Raw genomic sequence first — 24193 nt, forward strand, 5'->3', positions numbered from 1 at the left:
GATAGCAGCCTGATGTATAACCTGGGTTGATGATGCCCAGCCATCCTTGGGGGGACAGCGTAAGCTGAAGAAAATAGACACGAAAAAGCTTCTGTGTTCTAAAGTGATCCAACTTGCAAAATGACTAAAATGCAAATCAATGTCATGCTCAATAGGAACAAGTAGATAAGGCCAAAAATCTGTCCAGCTATACGTGCTACTAATGACAGCAGTACAAAATACCCACACTAAAGAATAGGAGAGTAAGAACACAAAGATACTTCCACAAGGTTCCTCCACATCTTCCAGAAATACAGATGTTTCCTCTTCCAAGTTCAAATTGGATAAGAAAATCACAAACTTTGAGTTACAAATTGCCCTCATATTATGTTTGCAGTGTCCTGCCAAGCTGTATTACAATATTTACTTCTCAGCTGTATCTCAACTATCACAACTCTTTCAAAAGGGATTTTAGCTGATTACTAATATAGGTGAGAAACAACCTTTCATCAAAGGTCTTAGGATCCAGGGAAAAGGATGTGCATTAATGAAACTGAACCATTAGCAGCTACATTTCACCTGTGCTTTAGTCCACACTATTTTAGAAGGTACCTAAAAATGTAATGTAATCTTTTATTTAGAATTATTCATCAAGTAGAACAAGTACGATTGGTAGCATTCCAGGTTTTTAAAATTATTAATTTAGACTATCCCTCTGCATAGGTAACATCAATTAGCTATATCCTGCTTCAAAGTAGAACAAAAATTGCTTTAAGCGATCTAAAGAAAAGTACTATATACTATTTGAGTTATGCAAAGTTTTTTTATTATGTCTTATGCCTAGAAACAGATCCGAATAACTATAGGGTAAGATAATATTATAGGGCACTTTACTGCTTTTGGCTTTTGTTTTGTTTTTCTTTTTTTTAAATTCTTTATTTTTCAGGACTTTTTTCCTGATAGATCTTTGTTAGCAGTGATGAAGAATCACCATTTTCAACAAGAAAAACGAATGAATGCAAGAAATAGATCCATACACCATACTACCAATTTTACACTATACTTAAGTGTGGAAAACTAAAAAGACTACATAAAATTATGCAAGCAAATTTGTATTAGAGCTCCTAAAAAGTTTCAGACCGGTTTGGTTTTTTCTCTTACAATTTCAGTTATTTTTTCCAAGCCCATCTTAGTATATTTTGGTTGCTGATGCAAGAACTAAAATAATAACAAAATTAAAATACTTAATGATACTTTTTAAAAATGCAAACAAATTCCTCATAAGCCCACAAGTATAACCTTTGAGAACATATATACTCTTTAAGAACAACAAGTTGTAAAAATCTGTGTATACAAGATGTATTATAGCATTATTAAGTTGTGGGTCTTAGGTCAACTAACTCAAGAAATCTATTCTTTCTCATCTACTTTCTGATATAATATTCAGGGCAAAATATTTTATGGTCACGCCACAAATTTACAGTGCAACAGAATCTATCATCCTCTTTTTTTAAAAAAAAAAAAAAAAGGTTTATTAACATATATCAACCTCAAGTACCTCAGGCCTCATGAAAGAGGAATATATGTATGTATTCATTACTTTATTTAAACACTCTTATAAGAAATGTATGCACATTATATATACATAAATTTAAAGATAAATATCTATAACTTTATAGTTTTATTAATATAAACACGTAGCATATTAACCTTAGGGAACTTTTATAACTTTTCATCTATTTCAGATTTTAAGTGTAAGTGAATAGTGCACAGAATGCAAATCTAAATTAATACAAGTTTTTTGAAAGACTTGCTCAGCTTTAAAAAATTAACACTATTCAAATATAGTATGAGTATTATATCTTATCACAAACTTTATGCTTTTTAAAAACATTTATGATGCAAATCTTAGTCTTAATGTAGAATTAAAGATATTGACTTTGTAGCAACTAGTTATATACATTTCTTAAAGTTTAAATATAAGTCAAACTGATAATTACTGAAAACTTTAGAGCTATCTTAGTACATTGAACTCGTTCACATGGAACATCAGAATTGTATTACAAGAGAACCATCATAAGTCATTTTTCATTCAATTAATATTATCATATCTTCTCTGAGGCAATAAGAAAAAAGATTTTAGGATGAGCAGGGAACTAAAGACTTGCTAGCCTTCTGTCTGTATTAGATAAATGAGAAGTTATAATAAAGTACAGAATTAATTGATACCTAGATAAATACAATTTGCTCCAGTAAGACTGGGCATGGCTTCTGTGAAAGCCATGATGTTTTCACCTTGCAAATCTCCTTAAGTTCTCTGAAGGAATCATGATGGATGTGGAAAAGGGAGATCCTGGTCCAAACAGCCTACGAAAATTTCTGGAAGGTTTTTAAGGAAGTTAAGCTGTCACGGATTAAGAGGTGACAGCACAGATAAAAATCAAACAGAACAAAAGAAAAAGCAAAATAATAAGTGATCAGTTCTTCTGTGGAGGGAGCCCATTGGTGGGAGTTTTGTAAAGGGCCTGTGCTGGAATTTATTCAATTTCATGTACTGGCAAAAGATAGACAAATCAGGCTGAGAAGTGAGATGACAACAAAGATTGCTAAGCACCAATGAAGAATGACTGCAAAAGGATGTCAGGATGCTAAAACAGACAATGAAATTCAACATTGTTAAATGAAAAGTGATATCCATGGAAAAGATATTAAGTTCATATAAAAACTAATGGAGCCTCACCACCACCACTCAGGAGCAAGACTTGGAAGCAATAACAGTCAGTTCAAAGAAAACACTTGGTTAGTAAACACTAGTGGTAAAAATGAAACTCAAATGTAGAGAGTAACAAGAGAGATATAGAAAACAAGAGACATCATGATGTCACCATGAATCTGGGGCTCACTCGGACATTAAACTTGCTATTGATTTCCAAGCCCTTCAGGTAGCTCTATTCTCTACACATGGCATAATTAGAAAAGGATCAGAGAAAGGTAATAAGGTCGCCAAAGGTAAGGAGTGGGTTCTGTATAAGCAACATGGACTAGACTAGAACTCACCAGTTCAGAAAAGAGATGGTTAAGGGGAGATACCCACAAAACTTTGAGTTGCATAGACAGCACGGGTCTGGGGATCAACGGCTCCAGTAGAAGAGCAAGGAGCCATCAAATGAAGCTAGTATGTACCAGGTACAAACTAGACCAACAAAAGTTTGTAAGCAATGAGTAGTCAGCCCATTAAACCACATGCCTGAGAATACAGTGGATGCAGCAATAATTCTATATGTGGTTTCAAGGGAAGACTGGATAAGTAACTGTATTTCTTAGAAGAGATCCATTACAGGTTGTTAAACAGACAAAGCACAGTAGGCACAAAAGTGCTGAGCTGAAAATAGCTGGAGAATGGAAAAGAGAGGACGAGACAAGACTCATACATGCTTCAGTCTTCCCAAAGCATCTGCTTATGGCCATGCTGGAGATGGGATATTGCACACTAACCTTTATTTTGAATTCCACACCCAGTTCTATGTTCGCACTGTCCTGGGCTATGGTAATATGCTGGTATTGCTCTTCACTACTAGTAAATGCTTATTGCCTTGATGTGGTTGAATTTTAAACTTTTTTTAAGCACTACCAACTATGGTTATATGCCAAGGTATATTCTAGCTCATTACATTTGGGAATGGCCTGTCTACAATGCTCCATGTTGCAATGTTCTGTAGCAGACCGGCATCCACACTGATTCAGGTACACAAAGCAGCCTAGCCATGTAGCTCTCTATAAACCAAATTATACCACCACATAACCACAAAGATATTGGTCTCAAAACACACTAGATGATCTCCGAAGGTACTTTCCAGCCCCTACAATTCTGTGATATTTGCTTTATGTTTGCTCTGGTATTTGTTTTCAGAATATTATATACTCTTTTTAAAGCAGGGAATAGATTCATAAACTAAGAACTAAGCATGGATTAAAATGCTACTTATTTTACCAGTAACACCAAAACCTACCAAGTATCAAACAGCTTAATTAGTTTATTTACAGCAGAGTCAGTAAATACAGAAACAAAGCCTGATCTGGTTTACAACATCGTGACTGCATTAGCAATTAAGGTGAAGCACTAGGGTGGATCAGTAGAGCAAAACACTTGTGATGAGGCCATTAGACCCACTCTCTTTTTTTTGAGGGTGAGGAGCTTTACTTCAGACTAAAATTAAAGCTCTCAAAACTACAGCAAATATGACAGATTTTTTTTCCAGAAAATCTATATCGTAACAGGTTACTGTAAAAAAAAATATCAAAAATCAAGAAATAACAGTAGTTTAATCCAACTGTCTACATTTCTTCCTTTAGCCGTCTACATTTCTTCCTTTAGCCTCAAAACAGTGGGAATATAATTTGCCTTTTTCATTTTTTGTTGTTGTTGGTATTTAATACTTATGAGGCTTACTTTTTTGAGCTATTTACTTCAGTATTCTGATATGAAAAGTTACATAGATTAGGAAAGAAACTCCTTTATAGAAAACAGATGGTTTAACATTTCAAGTTTTCTGACTTCTTTTAACATATTCACATTCCACTGAATTCACAATATGAATCAATTTCCTTCTTTGTTTCCCAACTCGATCATTGTAAGCAATAAACATAGGAATTTCCTATCTGAAACACATAAAAGGAGAATATACTATTTCTTTTTAAGCAAAGAAGTTATACACCAAAAAGATTTTGCAATCATTTTTCAATACCACTGCAAGAGGATGAACTTTTCAGTTATAAACCAAATTGTGCATACACTATCGGAAGTTATGGAACTCCACAAATATACACACTTATCATATAATGTTTTAAACTATTTTGTCCAAAATTTATATTTCTAACAACCTAATTAATTTAAAAGAAAAATAAATAATACCTTGATTTGTAATTCATTGCATAAATTAATCATCTACAGAGAAAAAAAAAATCAACCTTCCCCTATTATAAAGCACAACACAGGAAAAAATAGATAAATATGAAGATTAGACATAAATATGAATTTTTATGCTATGAATAACACAAGGAACAGATAACAGGAACACATAAGGCCAATGAGTCTTGGAGCCCTGACTGTAGTGTCCCTGTAGACATCATAATGGCTCTCAACAAATGATGATATTATTATAAAGAAGTAATGTCAATTCAGGAAGGAATTTAAGCAATTTTAATTAATTGAGGTATGTTGGCTTTTGATTCAGGGTGTAACTGATGATATACAGGCAAAATTCAAGAGAACATATGTTCAACAGAAGGGTTGGGGTAAATAGCAGACAGTACTATTACTCCAGCTACCATTTGTATTTGTTAACTGTAGTTTGATTTCTGTTTACTGTTGTGCCTTGTTTTAAAAATGTGCTTTATTCATTTGTAACACAATAACTGATACAAGAAGTCTGTTTCTTTTCCAGGAATACAAGGAATAAGGGTAATGTCTTCAGCTTTAAAAAATTCTGATTGTAAATCAGAAACATATGGAAGGATGTTCATGCGATCACTAGGTCATTTTGCAGCTGTCTCTATTGTGCAGCTGGTGGCCCTAACGGTGACTTAAACTTAATCTAATTCACTGAGCCTTGGAAATAGTTGCAACTTTTCATAAAAATACTGGAGGTGTTTATGAGTAACTATTTCCTATCTGGTACTTTTCTGGTCACTCTGAATCTTTAGGAATGTTCTTAGTTTTCTCTTTAAGACATGATGACCATTTACTTTGCATTTAATACTATCTCCAAAACATCCTCCATCCCTCAGGGATGCTGAATTGGAATAGACTTTGTTTAATATTACACAACAACTCTTCTATGGTATCACCTTCAATCCAATTGCTGTGCATTGTTCAAGAACAAACCAGGAGACTGCTTCCTCCCTTTTGGGTACTCTGGCTTTTTGTTCTCATAACAAATGAAGCCCCAGCATGAGCACAGTCATTAAACTGCCCAAAAACTACTTTTACACCCCTGTCTCAGGATCTCAACAAAAAGCAGAGGGGGATGCAGGAGTCACAGAGAAGTTTCATATCACACATACATGCAGCAGTCAAAACATGCAACTGTACCATCACAGAGACAAAAGTAATTTTAGAAGGTAAAATTAATCATGCCACACAAACAGTCAAGCAGAAAAGGCCTGTATTTTAGAAAAACAAAACGATGTAGAGAACAATCCAGGATACTTAAATTATTTATTTTAGGTTAAAAAAGAAGAAAATAAAATGACAAACACTGAGTTCAGTTTTAGCATCACTTCATGTCTTTGTTCTCTAATAGTAAATCTATGTTTCACTTCTTGTAGATTATGTTGTACATGTTACCAGACTGGTTCAGTAACTACCTTTTACTCCATAAAACCTTTTCTATTATAATTATTCCAATCCACAGCAGCTGGTCAACACTGTAAAGTGTTTAATCACACTTCATACAAAAGGTATGCTAAGGAATATTGAACATGTTACCTTCTACATGGAGAGAAAAAAAAAAATCACATACAAAAGAAAGCTTGGAATTGTGTTTACCTCTATAAATGCCCAGAAGTCTTTAAAAGCTTTCCTAATTTGTCCCCATCTTGTTCTGTCACGGACACATTTCTGCCCAAGACACTAATTTGGAACATTGTGTATTCCCAGTGTTCATCAGGCATGAGGAAGCTAAGCAATAATCCATACTTATTTCTTTCAAGAATGTTTAAAAACAATAAACCCCAGAAACTTCAGAACTTGCCAATATTGTCCTTTAGAGACTATGATACAAGACGAAATCCAAGGTCTTTAAGCAGCTGCAAAAATATACCTTCTTTGCCTAAATATAAAACAAACCTGAGTATTTAAAAAATTAAAAAAATCTCAGCTTTAGTTTATCTCATAAGGAATATCTTGACAGCAATCTTACTGCAATCTCCCTAGTGCTCCTCATAGCCCTGCTAACCCAGGCACCCCAGAGATAAGCCCCCACCCCCACTCCCCTTTTTTTTCCCCGCTCTCCTTTTTTCTTCTTCTTCCCTCTTCTTCCTGGTGTTCTGCCTCCCATCACTCAATCACAACCCTTTATGTAGGCAGTGCCAGTCCCTGCTTCCACATAATTCCTTCAGGCACCCTGGAGAAGTAATATCTAACCAACAACTTTACAGAAAGAAAAAGACACCCCCTCCGGTAATCTGTCTCCTACCAGGTCAATCAGTTCTTCAGTGCCTTGCAGGGGTTTACGAGGACGTACATGCCTCATGCTAAGAATTATCAACAACCAGCCCTCAGTTCCAGCGTAAAACACATTACATCACTTCAAAGCAATGTTAAAAGTACAGAAATGCTCTCTCCTATCATTTTTGTATTAAGCTACTAAGCATTAAGTAAAAAGTGCTTAGCACTAACGTGGTAAAAAGGTAATGAACATGCTAGCACCTATGACAACTGGGTAGTAACTGCTCATGACAGCTTTTGCAGTATGCACCTGCATGATTACTTTTTAAGGAAAAGTTTGTTTTCTTTTTTGATCTGCCCTTTGAAGCGTTAGAAAAGTGAGAACAGAAACGAACGAGACATACTAAAGCTCTGAGCAGGGCAGAATCTATGAGGCCACTTCATGTACCAGACAAATGGACTGAGATGAACATCAGCCAGTTCAAGTGAGTCACAAACCCTGCTCATTTGCCTGCAAAACAAAATCTTTCCTCAGTTCCTCTAGGATATTTTAAGCTTCATTTTTGCTTTACCTGCTCTTGACATATAAACACTACTAAATGCTAGATTCCTTCACAAATACTGAAGAAAATTCAATCAGCAACACATACAGTTTGGATATTTACCTCTAATTTTTGTCTTGCTCTCCTATACCTTTCCTACCTCTGCCATCTGTTCCCATCCAACTTCTCTCTTTTTCTCTCCTAAAAGCCTTTTATTCATTTTCTAACCTGATAGAAGGCAACATTGGGAACAAATTTTACACCTACCTTACATCCAACCCTTTTCCGCTAAAGTTTCTGAAATTTCTGAAAGCAGAATCCAGAGAGAAAGTGTCCCTTGTTAGACTGGATTCTCTCTATTAGAAGTAAAAAAGTGTTACACTTCATTTACACCTTCAGCTACATTTCACATTTATAAAATTGTAGGGAAATGACTACTGTTCAAATTTAAGTCAGGATTCCATTTCAACACAATTAGTAAAATAGCCATTTAAAATGCCTAACACTTCAGGTGAAAGTATGTGGGGAAGATACTTTCACTTGTCAGTGAAAATAAGGTATCATGGGTTTAAAAAACTAGATGATAAAAAACAGGTGTGCTTTTTTGCACACCTGTCAAATCAGAAAGCATACCGTAAACACACCATCAAGGCCCTCTTCAAAAACAGGAGCTTGTTTAGGCTTTCAGAAGAGAAACCACTTTCTAAGTTCATAGATCATTGTAACTAGAGTCCAAGAAACAGGTACCTATATATCAGACTTCCAAGCACTAACAATGCCTAGAAAGCGCGCTCTGCTTGCCAGGGTGAATACTTCCCATTACCTTCCCTAGTGCCAACACATACGAACCACACTTTGCATTTCAGATGATTTTGAGATGGTGGTTGTTCCAAGTCATTTTGAACAAGAATAAAGCAGCACTGTTGCCGAAAGAAGAAACACTATCCTCCCTTGTTTGCAGCTACTCATGCCATCCCCTTCCCTGAGCTGATACAAGCATCTGTTACACATTCAGATAAAAAGTTTTTATTTGAAATTATTTGTTACTACTTTTTTTTCCTTCCTGGTACAAGGGATGACAAGCAGATGAAATACGGGACAGGACTACTACTTTATTCGTCACTGACAATTTAAAGTGACAGTAAAACTATACTGTAAGGTAAACATTGATGACATCATGCCAAAGTAATTACTTAACATATCACTCTTCAAGTGTCTTCGTAAGTGTTCATGAGTTTCTTGTAAGTGCTTGGGTAACAGCAGTGAGTATGCACATTACACAATGTTTTTGTGGTAAGCATACCACTGAAATCTTGTGACCCTGATGAACACAGACTTTTGACAATGTATTCTGCAGAAGCTGTTACTAAGGTCTGCTAACATTACAAAGCCTCTTCTCTTGCAGATCAAAGCAAGTAAGAGCTTTCTTGCATGAAGACTCCCTAAATTTTCAAGGCCTCATTTTTCTAGTAATTTTCCCTCATTTTTAAAAATTGCCATATATAAGGAAAAAACTAAGTTATTCCATGTACATAGTGTGATATCTAGCATTTCAGTACTTACAAAAATATATGTTATATTCTCATGAGAATATAACAAATATATTTAATATTTTATATCATGTTTTCAGCTTCCATACTTAATACCCTTCCCTTAGAACATTTATCCTTTGATTACATTCAAGCACTGGAAAAATGCGGATGCCAGAACCAGATGAAACCTTAACGTGGATATTTGGCAGGGGGGCAGCAGCTGGGAAGAGGTAAGTAGAAAGCAGAGCCGCTGTCATTACTTCTGAGACATGCACGAAACCACAAGGGATGGTAAGATGGTATTGACACAGCAACTTTTTTGTCCCTTCCTCAGCAAATCCACCCTTTCTGTCACAAGCAGTACTTCCAACTGAAAGTTCCTATGTAATGTACAAGAAACACCTTAATAACCTAGCCACTTCAAAACTTTTGCTCTTCATATTGTTCCGGCAGAACAGCAATGTGATTCAAAGTCCAATTTCCATTATTATTGAACCTCTTCCCTTTACATTTCAGTTATATACTTACAGCAAAATCATTATCCTCAAGCAAGCTCCAAGTCCAAACTATGACATTGTTTAATTTGCATATGAGCTAAATGAAAAACATTTTTATAAGAGCCTAATGAGTTCAGAAAGTGGTAACTGATGATAAACTGGAAAAAAGTTTAGAGAGCAAATGGCCGTAGCCACTCTACAATTTGCAGATTTACTACAAACATCTGGTTTCTAAACAAGGCAGCACTTACAAGAAAACTTAACCAAATAGGTCCACTGTTTATCCCCAACATTACTCTAGATGACAGTCCTATCTTAAAAAAAAAAAAAGAGAGAGAAAATGAAAAAGATATGTAAATCTGAATATATTCCCAATAGATTTTATTGCTACATACTTTTTAAAGACTAAAAAAAGCTACTTTGTAAACTTTAAAGTTTGTCATCTGGCTTGCATTTGTACTGACTGCCAAAAATACATAATAAGGAAAAGGATGGGGGAGGAAGAAATGCATTAGAAACCCAGAAAACTGCTGCCTGCAGTTCAGATGAAAATTCTACACCTGGACAGTGTTTACTAAGCTATCTATAGAACTGACACTGAACTTTACTCAAAACAAGTATTTATTGTGAAAACAATTTTTCAATAAATTGCCTAACAAGTCATTCAATGAAGCTTTTAGACATGAATTACTTGTCTGAAAGTCTCAACACACACAGAGTTCTAAAAAGTACTTTTTTTGTTTCAGAACTCCTTCAGACTGAAAAGTTTCCATTTCATACTTAGGTGAAAGTTCTCTAAACATATACAACTTGTAATGAAACATTTTATTACTCATAAAGTGTGACTAATATGGTATATGTATGTTTTGGCTCTACCTCTGTCTCAGTTAGAAGGCAGCTGCTTTGTCTCTTAGCTAAACCATTAAACAAAATGGATAACACATGACTTGTTATGGACCTCTAGTTTGCACAATTAATATTTGATTTACAGAAAAAGCCTTAGCAATTAAAAAGAATAAATCACCACAAAGCAGAAGGCTACCATTTTAACAACTAATACCAAAAGTAGGATGAGCCAGACAGACTTAACATTTACAACGTTATTCAAAGTACAACCCCCCTGCTCCAGGATATTACCTCTTACCCTAGGGAAAGAATACTGGCAAAGCACTTCTTACCCCACGGAAAGCACTTTTAAGACTGTCAAACTTTGAAGGAGTATTCATTGCAACATTCTGAGTGCAATTCATAGCTTTACTCTTTTGTTAATCCACTTTAGGTTAACATATAGATAAGGATATCTGGTTTTATGACAGAATCACAGAAGAACTTTGAATCTGATGAAAAGGTAGGTGGACTTTTTTCCTAAAAGTATATTAAACTAAAGCTTAAATAAAACACTTAGTTACAGCAGACAGGAAAAAAATTACTCTGTGTGTATTTGAATGTTTTAAAGATTGTGTTTGTAGCCTCCTCCCCCTGCTCGGAAAAGTGTACAACCTGTAAAAATTCAGGGGGTGTTAAGTTATCTTCTCTTGTTTACTTTCAAATTTAAAGACAAACAGAGATTACTGTTATAGAGCATTTAGGTTTGAAAAAACATACTCACAACCAACAAAAATGCATTTTTAACCTCTCTCATTTTAATTAGTTCAGCTACATACCTGCCAAATGTTTCATAAAATGCTTTACAAAATCCTCTTGCTAATAACAAAAATAACACACTGGGAAACAAGTGGATGCAATTAAGGTAATATTTTCCTTATTAGTTGGAAAACATTGTTTATTGTTTCACAGTTCCTTTTCATGCTAAGACCAGTTTTTATAATGCTAGAGTCTAATTAAAGGATATCAAGAGTTAAAAGTTGTTCCATGTTCTTTATGCGTTAGAAACCCCTGCCAACTAGTCCTCTAGGCTTTAAATATTGTTTTGACGGATTGCATTTTCATTTCCAGTCACAAAGAAAGTATTCTTCATAGTCAACACAGGAGCAGATCTTCACCAGCTCAGTGAAAGCCAGATACGTTATTCCGTGCAAGAATGAAGACTTTGCAGACTACTTTTTTTTTGTTTGTGTTTGTACCTTTGGTAAATTCAGCACCACCTATACAGCAAGAATCACTCCAGTTTTATGAGTATGATACAGATGTTACCATGGGAAGCCTGATCCAACAAGATTATGAAATGCAATCCAAGGATATAAGAAAGGTATTTTATTTATATTATCAGTTTAATATTTGTAACTGCTAAGCATTATATGAATAAGGTGTTACCTGCATGTATGCAAGTCTTATGGAAAAGTCTTATAATAATAGCAAAACATTCAATGGTTTCAGACATGGAGAAAGCCACAAATTAAAATCACAAAAATACTACCCTTGCTACAGTTTGAGAAACCTACAAAAGACAGGCTTTCAGAAATTAAGACTAAAGCACCATTTTTAACTCTGCTGTAGTTAGGTGCCTACTGCTGTAAGAGTTTCAAGAATGGGATATACTAGCATACTAGCTCAACAGTTTGAGTAACATTGTATTAACACAGTAAGTTTGTTTAAAAACAAGAAGGGTGATTTAAATTAGGATTTTTTTTTTTTAATATCTAAGTAATACTTGAAACAGTACTTTATTGGACATAACCTGCCAGTATAAACCACAGTTTCTCTTTTGACTTACCAAACCATCAAGTTTTTTGCCTTGGTTTTTCAGGGGTGGGTTGTTGGGGTTTTTTTGCAAGTCAGCAGTTTAGCAGTGCTGAACTACTATGGAGCATCCAGTCCTCGGTAGGCACCTATATTATTAACACTTTGAACCTCATGGCGCTCACCAGCACCCCCAAACGGTCGATCCTGAACTTTTTTGCTGTGTGCTCCACATACATGCTGATTAAATTAAATACTTAAGCAGAAGAGACAAAACAGAACAGAAAATACAAAAGCAGAAGAGCTAAATGAAGTCCAACAGCCTCAGCTGACAGAGACAGTTAAAAACCTCATACCTCTGTTCAGGCTGCCTCTGACAGGACCTGAATGATACACATCGAGAGAACGAGATACACCATTGATCAGGCAGAAAAACTAACCAAGAGTAGTTGCCAAGGAAAACACCACATATGCAAACAAAGCAGTAACAACCAAGTATTAATAAATTCAAGGAAGTTTTCATTAACTGTACTTGTTACAATAACTTTGATAAACAAGAAAAACAAGACTACAGCAAAAGATAATTAGTATAAGTAAAAAATTATATAGAATATAGAAAAATCATATATATAGAGAAAAATCACGTCTGTATACCTTTTTAAAATTATGCCAATTCTACTTAAATTATAGCTTTCCACTGTTAGACTAAAAAGAACAGCTACATATTTAAATTAAAAAATGTTGAAGGTATTTTTAAATGTGACATCTGCCACGATGATGAAGTAACATGTTTCATAAACCTATGAAAAAGAGACCATTTAAATGACTCTCAACTAACAGGCAGCTACCCACTCACAACTGAGTAAGTTTTTTTTAAAAAATACTAAAAAAGTTAACTTGAACTAGTTAGGCACAGCATCAGATGACATTCATTACTAAAATCATTCTAATAAGAAGATGTTACTGTTACAGTAAAAAGAACAATAATGAGTGTACCTACAAGGAAATAGTGCCAACAGATGTGCCACAGACTAATCAAAATCTGTACTGGCAGTGCTATAAACTAGAGAGAGGTCTTCTGAAGGCCAACAGTTCTGTTTAGGATAATTCTAGGAATGCAGTCGGTCATTATTTCCATCAGGTCAGTTCTCCAATGACATGTTTTCATTGCAAAATAATAAATTAGTTCCTTATGTGCAAGAAAAACATCTATACAAGATCCAGTGTTCTCAATTTAAATCATGGGATGATTTAAACAAATCTTCCATTCTTTTATTGCACATATTCTAGCTCCCAGAATATTTCAAGTGTTAACTGTAACTGAAATACATTCCAACAATTTCCTCAAACATGCCCAGTCAGAAATCCATCTTGCATGACAAATTTAACTCCTTACTGTGTGCTTGAACATACAGTTGGAAAAAAGATTTTAAGTGAACATCAGAAGAAATCTATTTGTGTCAGTGATCAACAAAATGAGCTTTAGTCTACTTCTAAGGAAAAGGTGAGCCAAACAAAATTCATTACAATTATTATTTGAAACCACAGCCACCCTAGTCTTGAATAAAAATATTAGAAGTTTAAAAACATGAAATCTTAATTTCCACAACAGAACAGAACCATCCAATTAGATACTGTCTCATATCTGGACTAATTTATTCCATTGAATATAAACTACCAGCTTTATAGACCTTTGTGTGTTATAAAGATGAATCAGTTACTTTCCGTAAGTATTAAGATAGTTAAAGTATTTAGACGTAGAATGTTAATGCAGCTTTGTATGGGCAATTCATGTCTGTGGAGTAAAGTGCAGGAAGCAGGTAGAATTTCAGTATGTAAGTAAGCCTTCAGTGCATTCCCTGCGTATGTAAGTAATGAACTTTCTGTGGTTATAATCCAGACAACCTTCTGCACCGGTATTCCACAGCTAGGAATTTTTCTAGCTGACCAGGAAATAATTGCATTATATTGGTTATTTATACTACTATTTTGGGGGGGGATAGGGTGGGAATCTGTTGTTTAATTTTGTGTATTTAACAGTATTCTGCAAATAATCAGGGGTTTTTGTTGTTGACATTTCCTGCTTGCAGAAATTAGCTGTACACTGTATTCTGCAAGGAACTCACATGCATACTCTTTCATGGATCCTACCTCAAGTAAGATACTGTACTAGAAATCTGTACCTGGTACAGATATGCTCTGTCAGCAAACACGTTTTTCATACAAGCATATTAAAAACGCCCCTTATGAGCCAAACATGCTACAATAGAAGTGCAGTTGTTCTATTTTAAGTCCATCTATACAGAAGTGTCTACTGGCATGGATACCTCAACAAGGGCCATGTCTTCACATGCTTAATCAACATATTTATGCAACCTAAACATTTTTGCAGAAATCTTCTGTACAATTTGCTGCTTGTTTGAGTCCAACTGTTCAGCTCACACCCCTCAGTTTCTCTACACCAAATACTGCAAAAGCTCTTACCCTAACCAGAAGTTTCACGCTACAACTGCTGAACTGTTGCCAGCGTTCTAACTTGGGTATAGAAGTCTTGCTAGAACAAACCAACCTACCCCAAACGTTCCACAAAAACAAGAGGCAAAAAAAGAGCCATAGCCTGGATAGACAGACGCTGGGAAGAGCCAAGGGATGGATGATTCACAGGCTAAAAAAGGGTCAAAATAACAGAGGCTGGACAAGAAATTTGTGTCTCGGGCTTTATGTCAAACTGGAGGGGTTTATTTTGCAGAATACAAAAATTCCCACAGCAAAATATAGCAAGGAACCAAATAAAAAAAAAAACCAACAAAGTTAGTATCAAAACTAACTTGACAGGTAGTGTTACTTTCACACTGCCCTAGTAGATAAACTATCAGTGTGCTATGTGCCTGAATGGGGGGGAGAAGGGGGAGAAGAATTTAAAAAGAAAAAAAATAATTGGTTCACTTGTAAGCACTCACAATGTGTAAGAAGTTCTCTTCAACAGGGGACCATCTTCCTGCCAGGGCCCGATTTCTTAAGCATGTTTAAAGAAAAACATCTTCCATGCCCAATAATGTACTTTTCCCCCATGTGTTTTCAATAGCAATGCAGACCAAAAAGCATATTGTCTTACTCTGTCCTACAACTATTCCCCATCAAAAAAGATAAAGAATGATGCAAGCCAAGCAGAACTGCCACAGTCAACCTAAAAATCCCCTTAACTTCAATACATGCAAACCGTAGTATAACCCACTGTATGTATACAATTCTAGAAATAGCATGCAATTCTCAAATTCCTACAATATTCAATGAAAACCTGACTACCACTTCCTGTGTCACAAAAGGCCCTTTCTGTTAGTAGCCCAGGTATTAAAACAGACTTAAGTGTAGTTAATGGAAATGAATTGCTAAATTTCAGCCAATACCCGAAAGGAACATGTTTATAAACTGAGTTGCCCTGCAACTGAAAAGATGCAACGACTATCTCAACAGGGAACTCTGAATAACTTTAAATGCAAGGAAATGTTATTTTACTAAGATTATTTGGGCAAAACAAAAAAAATACAACTTAAATTCACAAGAAATCAAATTTTGCATGATGTACAAAGTCTTCTGTCTTCAGAACTCCAGGTTTTTGTAGATACCCATTGCTTACATATTCCTTCCACACTATGTAGTCTATATTTTCTCTCTATTTTTATTTTGTGTCTACTGTTTTTTCCTAAAGAACTTCATTTTTCTAAAGAACACTAGCAGCACCAACTTGCCTTTTTGCCTTTCAAAGTGTAGCTTTGTAGCTCACGAACAAGGTGGAAAATATATATAGTTTTATACACTGGATGACCAACGTGATTTTAAAAATTGGAAATTAAGTGTCATAAGGACGTATTAGGAAGTTAATTTTTAAACAACATGCTATTTCAGATCCTTGTAATACTCTGGGGTTTTGTTTGCTGTTTGTTTTTTAAAAATCGTATTTGCTCTCCCACAAAGGATGGAACAAATGTTTCTCTTGACACTTCCCTAAGACTGCAAGGGGATGACAGCGAACGCAATATAGCACCAACAAAGGATACAAGTAAGTTAATTGATATGAATACTGTAACATTTAAGCTCTCCAAAAGAACATATTTTAATATGAAAGTTTAATATACAGAGGATAACAAGGGATATAGAATTAATCTTTTCATTTATGAATATCTTTCATATCTCCTGTGGGAAGTCTTCTAACTTCTGATGGAGCAGGCTGAAAAAATTTGAAGGATCTCAGGTAAATTCTGAATACACAAACCACAGCTTACAAGAATCTCTACAGACCTACCCAGTCGTATTTGCTGTAGAGCTGTACCCAAGTCAAATAATTTAGGCAAGACAACCAAGAAAAACAAAATACACACCTCAGTACGCTCCACAGCTTACCCAAGTAACAATGAAACATGATAAAAAGATTTCTTACAAGAACTGTCTCATCTCACAGCTTACATCTGATGATCAGGGAGGTCAATGGTTAGAATAAATCACGAACGTTCTTCACTAGCCTAAGTCTCCTACAGACTGAGGTATATTGTCCAGATTTCTCCTAATGAGCCACAATGATTTCTAAACTTGAAAGGAGCAAAGTTTCTGTCTGCCAAACAGAGCATTGAATAAGCGACACTCATTTCGCGTGTATCTGTGATCTAAACTTCCAAAAATAACTGATGATTCATCAAGACCACCCGAGTGTCAATCTCCACCAAAGTTTTAATCAAGGTTAGTTATTGCCAAATAGCATCTGTCAACACGCCCTCATCAAAAGCGGAACACATCTGTGAGAACACCAGAGCTTCCAGTCACAGACAAGGATAAAAACTGTTGCCTTTTAAATAGTGACAACATCGTTTCACAACCATTTTTCATTTCCTACACTCCAGCATATGACAAACAAGGCACTAAATCAAAAAAGGCGAATGAGGGAGAACTCTAAAGTATACCAAATGGGAATATTCACAAAGCTAAAGCACAAAATCTCAGTTCCATTCTATGCAGTACCTCTGTAGGAAAAATAAATAATTACTCTATTATACGTACCGGGTTGGCTTCCCAGTATTGACTGACTACTTCTGTAACTCTTCACTGGTTGCGGAAGATCCTATTTTACTACGTAGTGACAACAAACAACCTGGCAGTATCATACTACTTGCTACTACATACGGAACAATTTGGAAGCTAACCAAAAGTCTCACAATATAGAAAACACAGTAGATCAGACAGCAGTGGTGACGAAACTGGACTCAAAGCCATGTTTGTTAAATGTATTTTAATACTGCTGTCATACAGCAGGATGCTGTCATACATGCAGGATTAATGCAAAGCAGAAAAGACTAATACTCTACTGATGCCTATGAAGAACAGGACAAGCCATAAGGGGCTTAAACTGCATTAGAAAAGATAGAGTTTCCCTCACTACTAAAAATAACAGCTATAAAAAAAAAAACCCTCCGTAAAAAAAGGGAACAGAATGCCTAAATTGCTGGAGTTTTTATAAAAAGGATTAGACAAAATAGTAACTAGGGGTAACACAGAGAATACGTGACCCTGCCAAAAATGCTCCAATGCAATGTGTGCCTTGACAGATGTTTCTCCTGCATGGACTTCTCTTTTCAAAATAATGGTTCCAAAGATGACATTCAACATGGCCACAGAGTTACAGTTGTCATATTCACAATACTGTAAGCCAACTAAAGGATGAAACTGAATTCAGATCGATTAATAGCATTTCAAGACATGCTCAGATAAGAACAAAGAATATACACGTGGAAATTGCGCACAAGAAAAAGAATACAAACCTCAAAAGAAATGCAGAATATTAAATCTTTTCAGAACTTGACATCAACAGAACTTTTTAAAAAAACCTAATGACTGGAAATCTTACGAGATATTAGAGAAAAATCTATTTTGAATATTCTAGCTTAAGTTAGTTGAATAACTTTTAACTGCCTACTCAAAATAATTTGCTTTCAGATTTACCTACTTGCCTGCTCTGTGTGTGTTTAAGCGGATCAGTGTACTGCGAGGAAATAGACATCGAAACTGTACCCCCACTGCCAAAGGAAACAGCATATCTTTATGCACGATTTAACAAAATAAAAAGGATAGCAGTCTCAGATTTTGCTGACATTAGTAAGTAACATTCAAATTTTAACTTCTGTTTACCTGATAGTATATTTGAAGCTGTTGTCCCTTAAAAGTATGTCAAGATTACCAAAATAAGATATAATTTATACTTTACTATATTTCATATTATGCATATTACTTATTTAATTCAATGTTTATACTAAAACAAGGAACTGTGAAGGCAATATGGAAACCCATTTTGGCTCATGTATCCATCTTAATACTCCCATTTCAATATTCCCACACTATCAGAGAAAGAGCAGTTTGCTAAAAATAAAATTAAAGTCTACATCCCATCCAGTCTTAAACGATCATTTATTATTTTTCCTGCAAATGCTCCAGGGGCATCTCTTCCAGCTATCCCACTCTACAACATGACAAATTCTACGAATATCTGAAATCACGCTGCCTCTAAGAAACAAAAGGAAGGATCCAGAGTATTTTCCTCATGATTTTTTTTTTTTAATTTAAGACCATGAGGAAATCCAAATGTGGATTCTAATCATATTTTAATAGAATGTACATTTGTAGATCACAACTAGGATCATGTAGCCAACAATGTAACGTTTAACATACACAACCATACATTTTTTGACATGCCGTGTAATTATAAATTCAATATTTAGTTTTTTATTTCTTTTGTGTAAAGCTACCTTGAGAAGAATTGATTTTAGTGGAAATAAGATAGAAGAAATAGAAGATGGAGCCTTTTCAAAGCTTCTGTTATTGGAAGAACTTTCTCTTGCTGAAAATCGACTTATAAAACTTCCTGTTCTACCTCCCAAATTAACCACATTCAATGCAAATCAAAATAGAATCAAGAGTAGAGGAATTAAAGCAAATGCTTTCAAGGTAAGCAAGAGACAATAATTTAAGTAACCAAAGTAAATAAAATTAGTAACCAGACTATCCAGTATATGACCAAATGATTTTTTTGGTATTTTTTGTAATCTAAGAAACAAACTACAGTGAAGAAGCTTTCAAAGTTTTGTTTCATTTCGGGTTTGAGGCACTTTGGAATAACAGCCCTTTGTGCACTCACTCTCTCATGTCATTCAAATAAAAAAAAAATTCTGTGAAATATCTTACCTACTTCCTTTCTCTCTTACATGTAAAGAAAAAGTCGATTCAAAATTGATGGCTCAAATACAGTTCTCAGAACCACATAAATACTAGTAAACAAGGATATAGCTTTATATTCACCTCAAGTTTTATAACTAATAAGCTGACACTGAAATTTCCAAAACATAGAAGGCCTGTTCTATGAATTTCTTGATACAATAGAATTAAACATTCACAGCAAAAGAATGTTTCATGTCAGATTGGTTTACATGCTTTCTATGTGATCAGAAAAAAATACTGATGTCTTGTAACAGGCACAAGTTACTGAACTTCAAGCAATATCAGCATTAATAATCTCTTTCTCTTTCTATTAGAAGCTGACAAATTTGGCCTACCTCTACTTAGGACACAACGCACTGGAATCTGTTCCCCTTAATTTACCAGAAAGTCTGCGTATTCTTCACCTTCAGGTATTTTTGAAGTATTTCCTTAACATTCTATTACGAAGGGCCTCATCAGTTACATACTTCAAACCAAACCCTCCGTCTTTTAAAACAGTTCACACTGCAGTTGTGCTACGGTTGTCTAATGCTCCTCCAAATAAAACAATTTACCTCTAATCTGTATGGCCACAAGCATTTGGTGTTCAGAAGTTGTTTGTTAGCTAATTACCGTGCAAGAATTTCCCATTAGTTTCTGTATATCAAGGATAGGAAATGGTAAAAATAAGCAATAGTCTTTTATCAACAATACATTTGAAACATTAGTAACAACCTTGAGTGGCTTACTAGTTCATTGATTGGTTTGAAGAGACTTGATTCCTACATATCTACATTACACACAAATCAACCCCAATGACAATAAAATGGAAGGGTAAGAGGAATAATATTAAAGTTTGACATTTCTTCAACATATATGGCCGTGTTTATATGTATGTGTGTGTTTATTTATTTATTTACTAAAAATTGTTTTGTTTTGCAGTACAACAATATTACTACAATCACCGATGACACATTCTGCAAATCTAATAACACACGTTACATCCGCACACGTATGGATGAGATAAGGATGGAAGGCAATCCGATCCTCTTGGCAAAGCACGTTAATGCTTTCTCCTGCTTGAGAACACTGCCTGTAGGAACATACTACTAGCCACTACTTATGTAATTATACATGCCAAAACTTAAGCATGGTAACAAAAGATCGTTCTTTTTCCTCTGTTTACACGTTTATATCCTCTCCCTTACTCGTGCCGTTTTCCCTCCATACCCAGAACGTTTTACTATGTTGAAATGTGGTTCTTCTCTGAAATAATTGTTTCAAATCAGCCACTTTATTTAGTAGTTACAGTGTCACCCTTGCTTTCAGAGTCTTTTCTCTTAATGAAAGTGTAAAAATACCTATATGCACACACACATATCTTCACAACTTCTATTTCACCAACACATATTCTTTACGTGTAGGTAAAATCACAGAAGCAACTGCTTGTTCATGTTCTTTACCAGTATCACTACAGTTTACTTTCAGATAAATGCAAAATATTCTTTGAGCAAGCTACAAAGGAAAAATACATCTTAATTCCACTTTTTTAATCTGAAATGAAATTTTTTCAGTTGACCTTCAAAAGCATATTGGATGTAGTTGCATACAAAAGAAAGTTATGTTTAGAAATAGAACTTCTCAAAGCTTAATGTCATTAAAGCTTCCTTAAAAACTTGGTTTGGGGAACAGCAGAATAATTCCTATTTAGGCTTAGTGTACCAAGCAACACAGCAAGTGGAACTTTTCAAAGATGTGTTATATTTTGCTTTCAAAATAATCTAAGAGTCTGTGTGTGTATATATATTATACATGTATTTTATTTTTACACATGGTATTTTTAATTGAAATATATAAATTTTGCTCAGCTGTACTGACAAGAGTCATTTTCGCAACACAAGCTTCCAATTTTAATACAATGGCCGAAGTACAGCATAGCATTACTCCAAGTATCTTTGTTATTAACAGATGATATGGACCGAGCCCTGTTCCCCTGCTTTTTCTTGACAAGGAAATGTGACAATATAATTAACAACAAAGCTGAATTAATGTTTTTACCTGTAAGTAAGTAAGATTTCAGCGAGATAAACAATTACCCTTGTACAACAATACTTCTGCTCATTAGGGGAAAAAAATCAAATCAGGTCTTTAAATTAAAAAGAAAAGTTGATTCCATCATTAATTTAAAAATAGCGTTAACTTTAAGCTTCAAGCATCATTTCACATAACTACTTTAAACCATACAGTGTATTAAAAACACAAATCAATGTGTGCAGGCCTCAACAGACAGGACACAATGGCTTTTATTACCCAACCATACACTTCTGACATTCAGTTTCAGTTTCTCCCCTCAAATACCTACCACAGGTGTAAACTCCTCAAAGAAATGAATGCCAGAAGTGTGGTACTTTGTACCAATTTTGAAACTAGTATAGATTCCTAATTTGTAGAAATAGTTAAGCATCAAATGCATGATGATGTATCGCTACATCTAACATACTGATTTCACACAATATTTTGTATTAGTTTTGTTTATCTTATTTAGATAAGCCTTGAATTGTTAGTGCTTGTGCTATGGGGAATTAAGTGCACGCTTAATTCTAAACATACTGACGATGCTCTGCCACTAAGAACACTGAGACCTAAGTGACTTTCAGTCACTTTTTAAGTAACTGTGTCAAGCATCAACTGTGGGCACATCTTTCTGGAAAGAGGACGCAATTATGAAATGCAGGACAAAAATATTTTTGCCCTGAATCCATTACCAAAGAAAGACATAGCGATCCCCAGTATTTTCCATTTTAAGTTATTTGGTGTAACAAGAGAGAAATTCCATTGTCTTAATACAACTGAGAAAAAAACCAAGTCCAACAGTGAGAATAATACTTGGTTTTCATTTTCCCATGTAATTCATAAAACTTTGATGTTTTTTACCTTCAGCAAAAGGTAAAAAAAACCAAACAAACGAAAAACCAAAAAAAACCCACAAAGCATGTAAAAATATATTCCAACTTCAAGTCAAATTTGTACTAGAAAAAAAAAAAAAAGACATTAGTTCTCTCATCCCTGTTTTGATAAATGCCCAAGATGGAAAAAACACAGCTAGAAGTATAAATGTAATAATGTTACGTAAGCAGTGGCCACTGATCTTATTCTCATCACAAATCATTATTACCAAATAAAGCTCTTTTCAGTATTAATAGGATCAGTAAATATCACCAAAAGTCTTCCTATGAAAAAAATTATATGTGTATACACAAATATATGCACATTTATATAAACACATGTAAGCATTCTAAGACCTAACCATTATCACATTATTAATTTTACAATAAAATGTTGTACATATTTTTAAAAAAGTAGTAAATATCAATAGTAACACTAATTAACGGTCTTAATATTTTGTGAGCAAACCCAGGTAGACAACTGGTACCTTCTGAATGCCTCATGCAGGCAGTAAATTATCTGATGTGTTTTAATTTACTTTCCCCATTCATAGCAAGTTAACTCATCAAAACATTAAGTAAGAAGGGCTTTAGCATGCAGGATTTTTTGCCTTCTATTTGTGTGACCAGTAGTAATATCAAGCTGAATGTACACCATTCTATTTTTTTCCTATCTCTCGTTTCTGATCTGTATTTCCAATAAAAGTTGAAATTTTTTTTTTTGTTTATCAATATCAGCTTCAATCTGCTCCTCCGGCAATGCCAACATGCTTCAGTTGTTCAGCCTCATATCACATGAAGGGTTTCTCCAGATCAGAAACTTATTTGCAGATATAAATCCATTTTGCAGACATAATATTTACGGTGGCAAGACAGTAAGACCTGCCATACAAAAGACTTGTGGGACACTTCACTTATGCCTTCAAAATCTATTTAAAGCACTACGTTGTAGATTTTTTCAGCAGAATAGAGGAGCAGCAGCAAAGTAGTAACGGTATGCTCAATTCTTGACTGTGTGTGCGTGTGTGAAGTATGCAAGTTGTAAACTAGCCTGTTTCATTAAAAAACCACAACTGCTAAAGCACAACATCATATAATACAGAACACAAAATGCTTACAACTGAACGTTGCTCTACTCAAACCAACCTAAATCTGCCCCAACTTTGTAGGAAAGCCTGCTTATAGTCAAAACAACGCATATTTTAAATTGCTTTTTTGCTTGATCTGAGTTATCCATCCCACCATTACTCTTGTTAATGGGGAAAACTCTCACTACAAAACGGCTATTTGTGACAGTCAACCTCTTACAACTACAGTGCTGTCCAACTTCACTTGAAACTTGTAATTGCCATTTATCTCAAATTTCATTATTATTTGAAGTATTCAATCACTTCTACATTATTCCTTTCTTCTCAAGTACCAAAACTAACAGAAAAGGAAAAAATAATCCACCTTTCCTGTTTTTACTCTGCACTGTGAGAAAACTATTAGAAGCACCGTTTGCTTCTACCTAACAGCCTAGGTAATTTTCTTTTAAATAACAAAATAATAAAAAAGCTATAAACCCAAACCCTGAACCCAAACAGTCTTCTCTCCAATACTGTGCACAGTTGCCTGCCTATATACTTGAAGTCTAGCAAGCAGGAAGAAA

The 24193-nt window shown here is 34.8% G+C and overlaps 2 protein-coding genes across 4 annotated transcripts in view; one reads left to right on the plus strand and one right to left on the minus strand.

Annotated features, from left to right (window-relative positions):
- CENPP (centromere protein P) overlaps positions 1 to 24193 on the minus strand; it is a 152243-nt gene that overhangs the window by 111609 nt on the left and 16441 nt on the right. The gene's annotated exons all lie outside the window — the stretch shown is intronic.
- OGN (osteoglycin) lies at positions 10855 to 23258 on the plus strand. The gene is made up of 7 exons (XM_063348115.1): positions 10855 to 11066; positions 11675 to 11927; positions 16334 to 16418; positions 18344 to 18502; positions 19146 to 19348; positions 19933 to 20028; positions 20540 to 23258. Exons 2-7 carry the CDS (start codon positions 11760 to 11762, stop codon positions 20708 to 20710), a joined length of 882 nt encoding a protein of 293 aa, XP_063204185.1. The 5' UTR covers positions 10855 to 11066; positions 11675 to 11759; the 3' UTR covers positions 20711 to 23258.

The sequence above is a fragment of the Chroicocephalus ridibundus genome, chromosome 10, assembly GCF_963924245.1.
Source record: "Chroicocephalus ridibundus chromosome 10, bChrRid1.1, whole genome shotgun sequence".
Classification (NCBI taxonomy): domain Eukaryota; kingdom Metazoa; phylum Chordata; class Aves; order Charadriiformes; family Laridae; genus Chroicocephalus; species Chroicocephalus ridibundus.

Bases quoted from the DNA above. Each gene is read 5' to 3' on its own strand.
- OGN (XM_063348115.1), top strand. From the start codon at position 11,760: ATGAAGACTTTGCAGACTACTTTTTTTTTGTTTGTGTTTGTACCTTTG. The intron at 11,928-16,333 runs GTATTTTATTTA...TCTCCCACAAAG, and splicing joins AATCCAAGGATATAAGAAAG to GATGGAACAAATGTTTCTCT. The intron at 20,029-20,539 runs GTATTTTTGAAG...TTTGTTTTGCAG, and splicing joins TGCGTATTCTTCACCTTCAG to TACAACAATATTACTACAAT.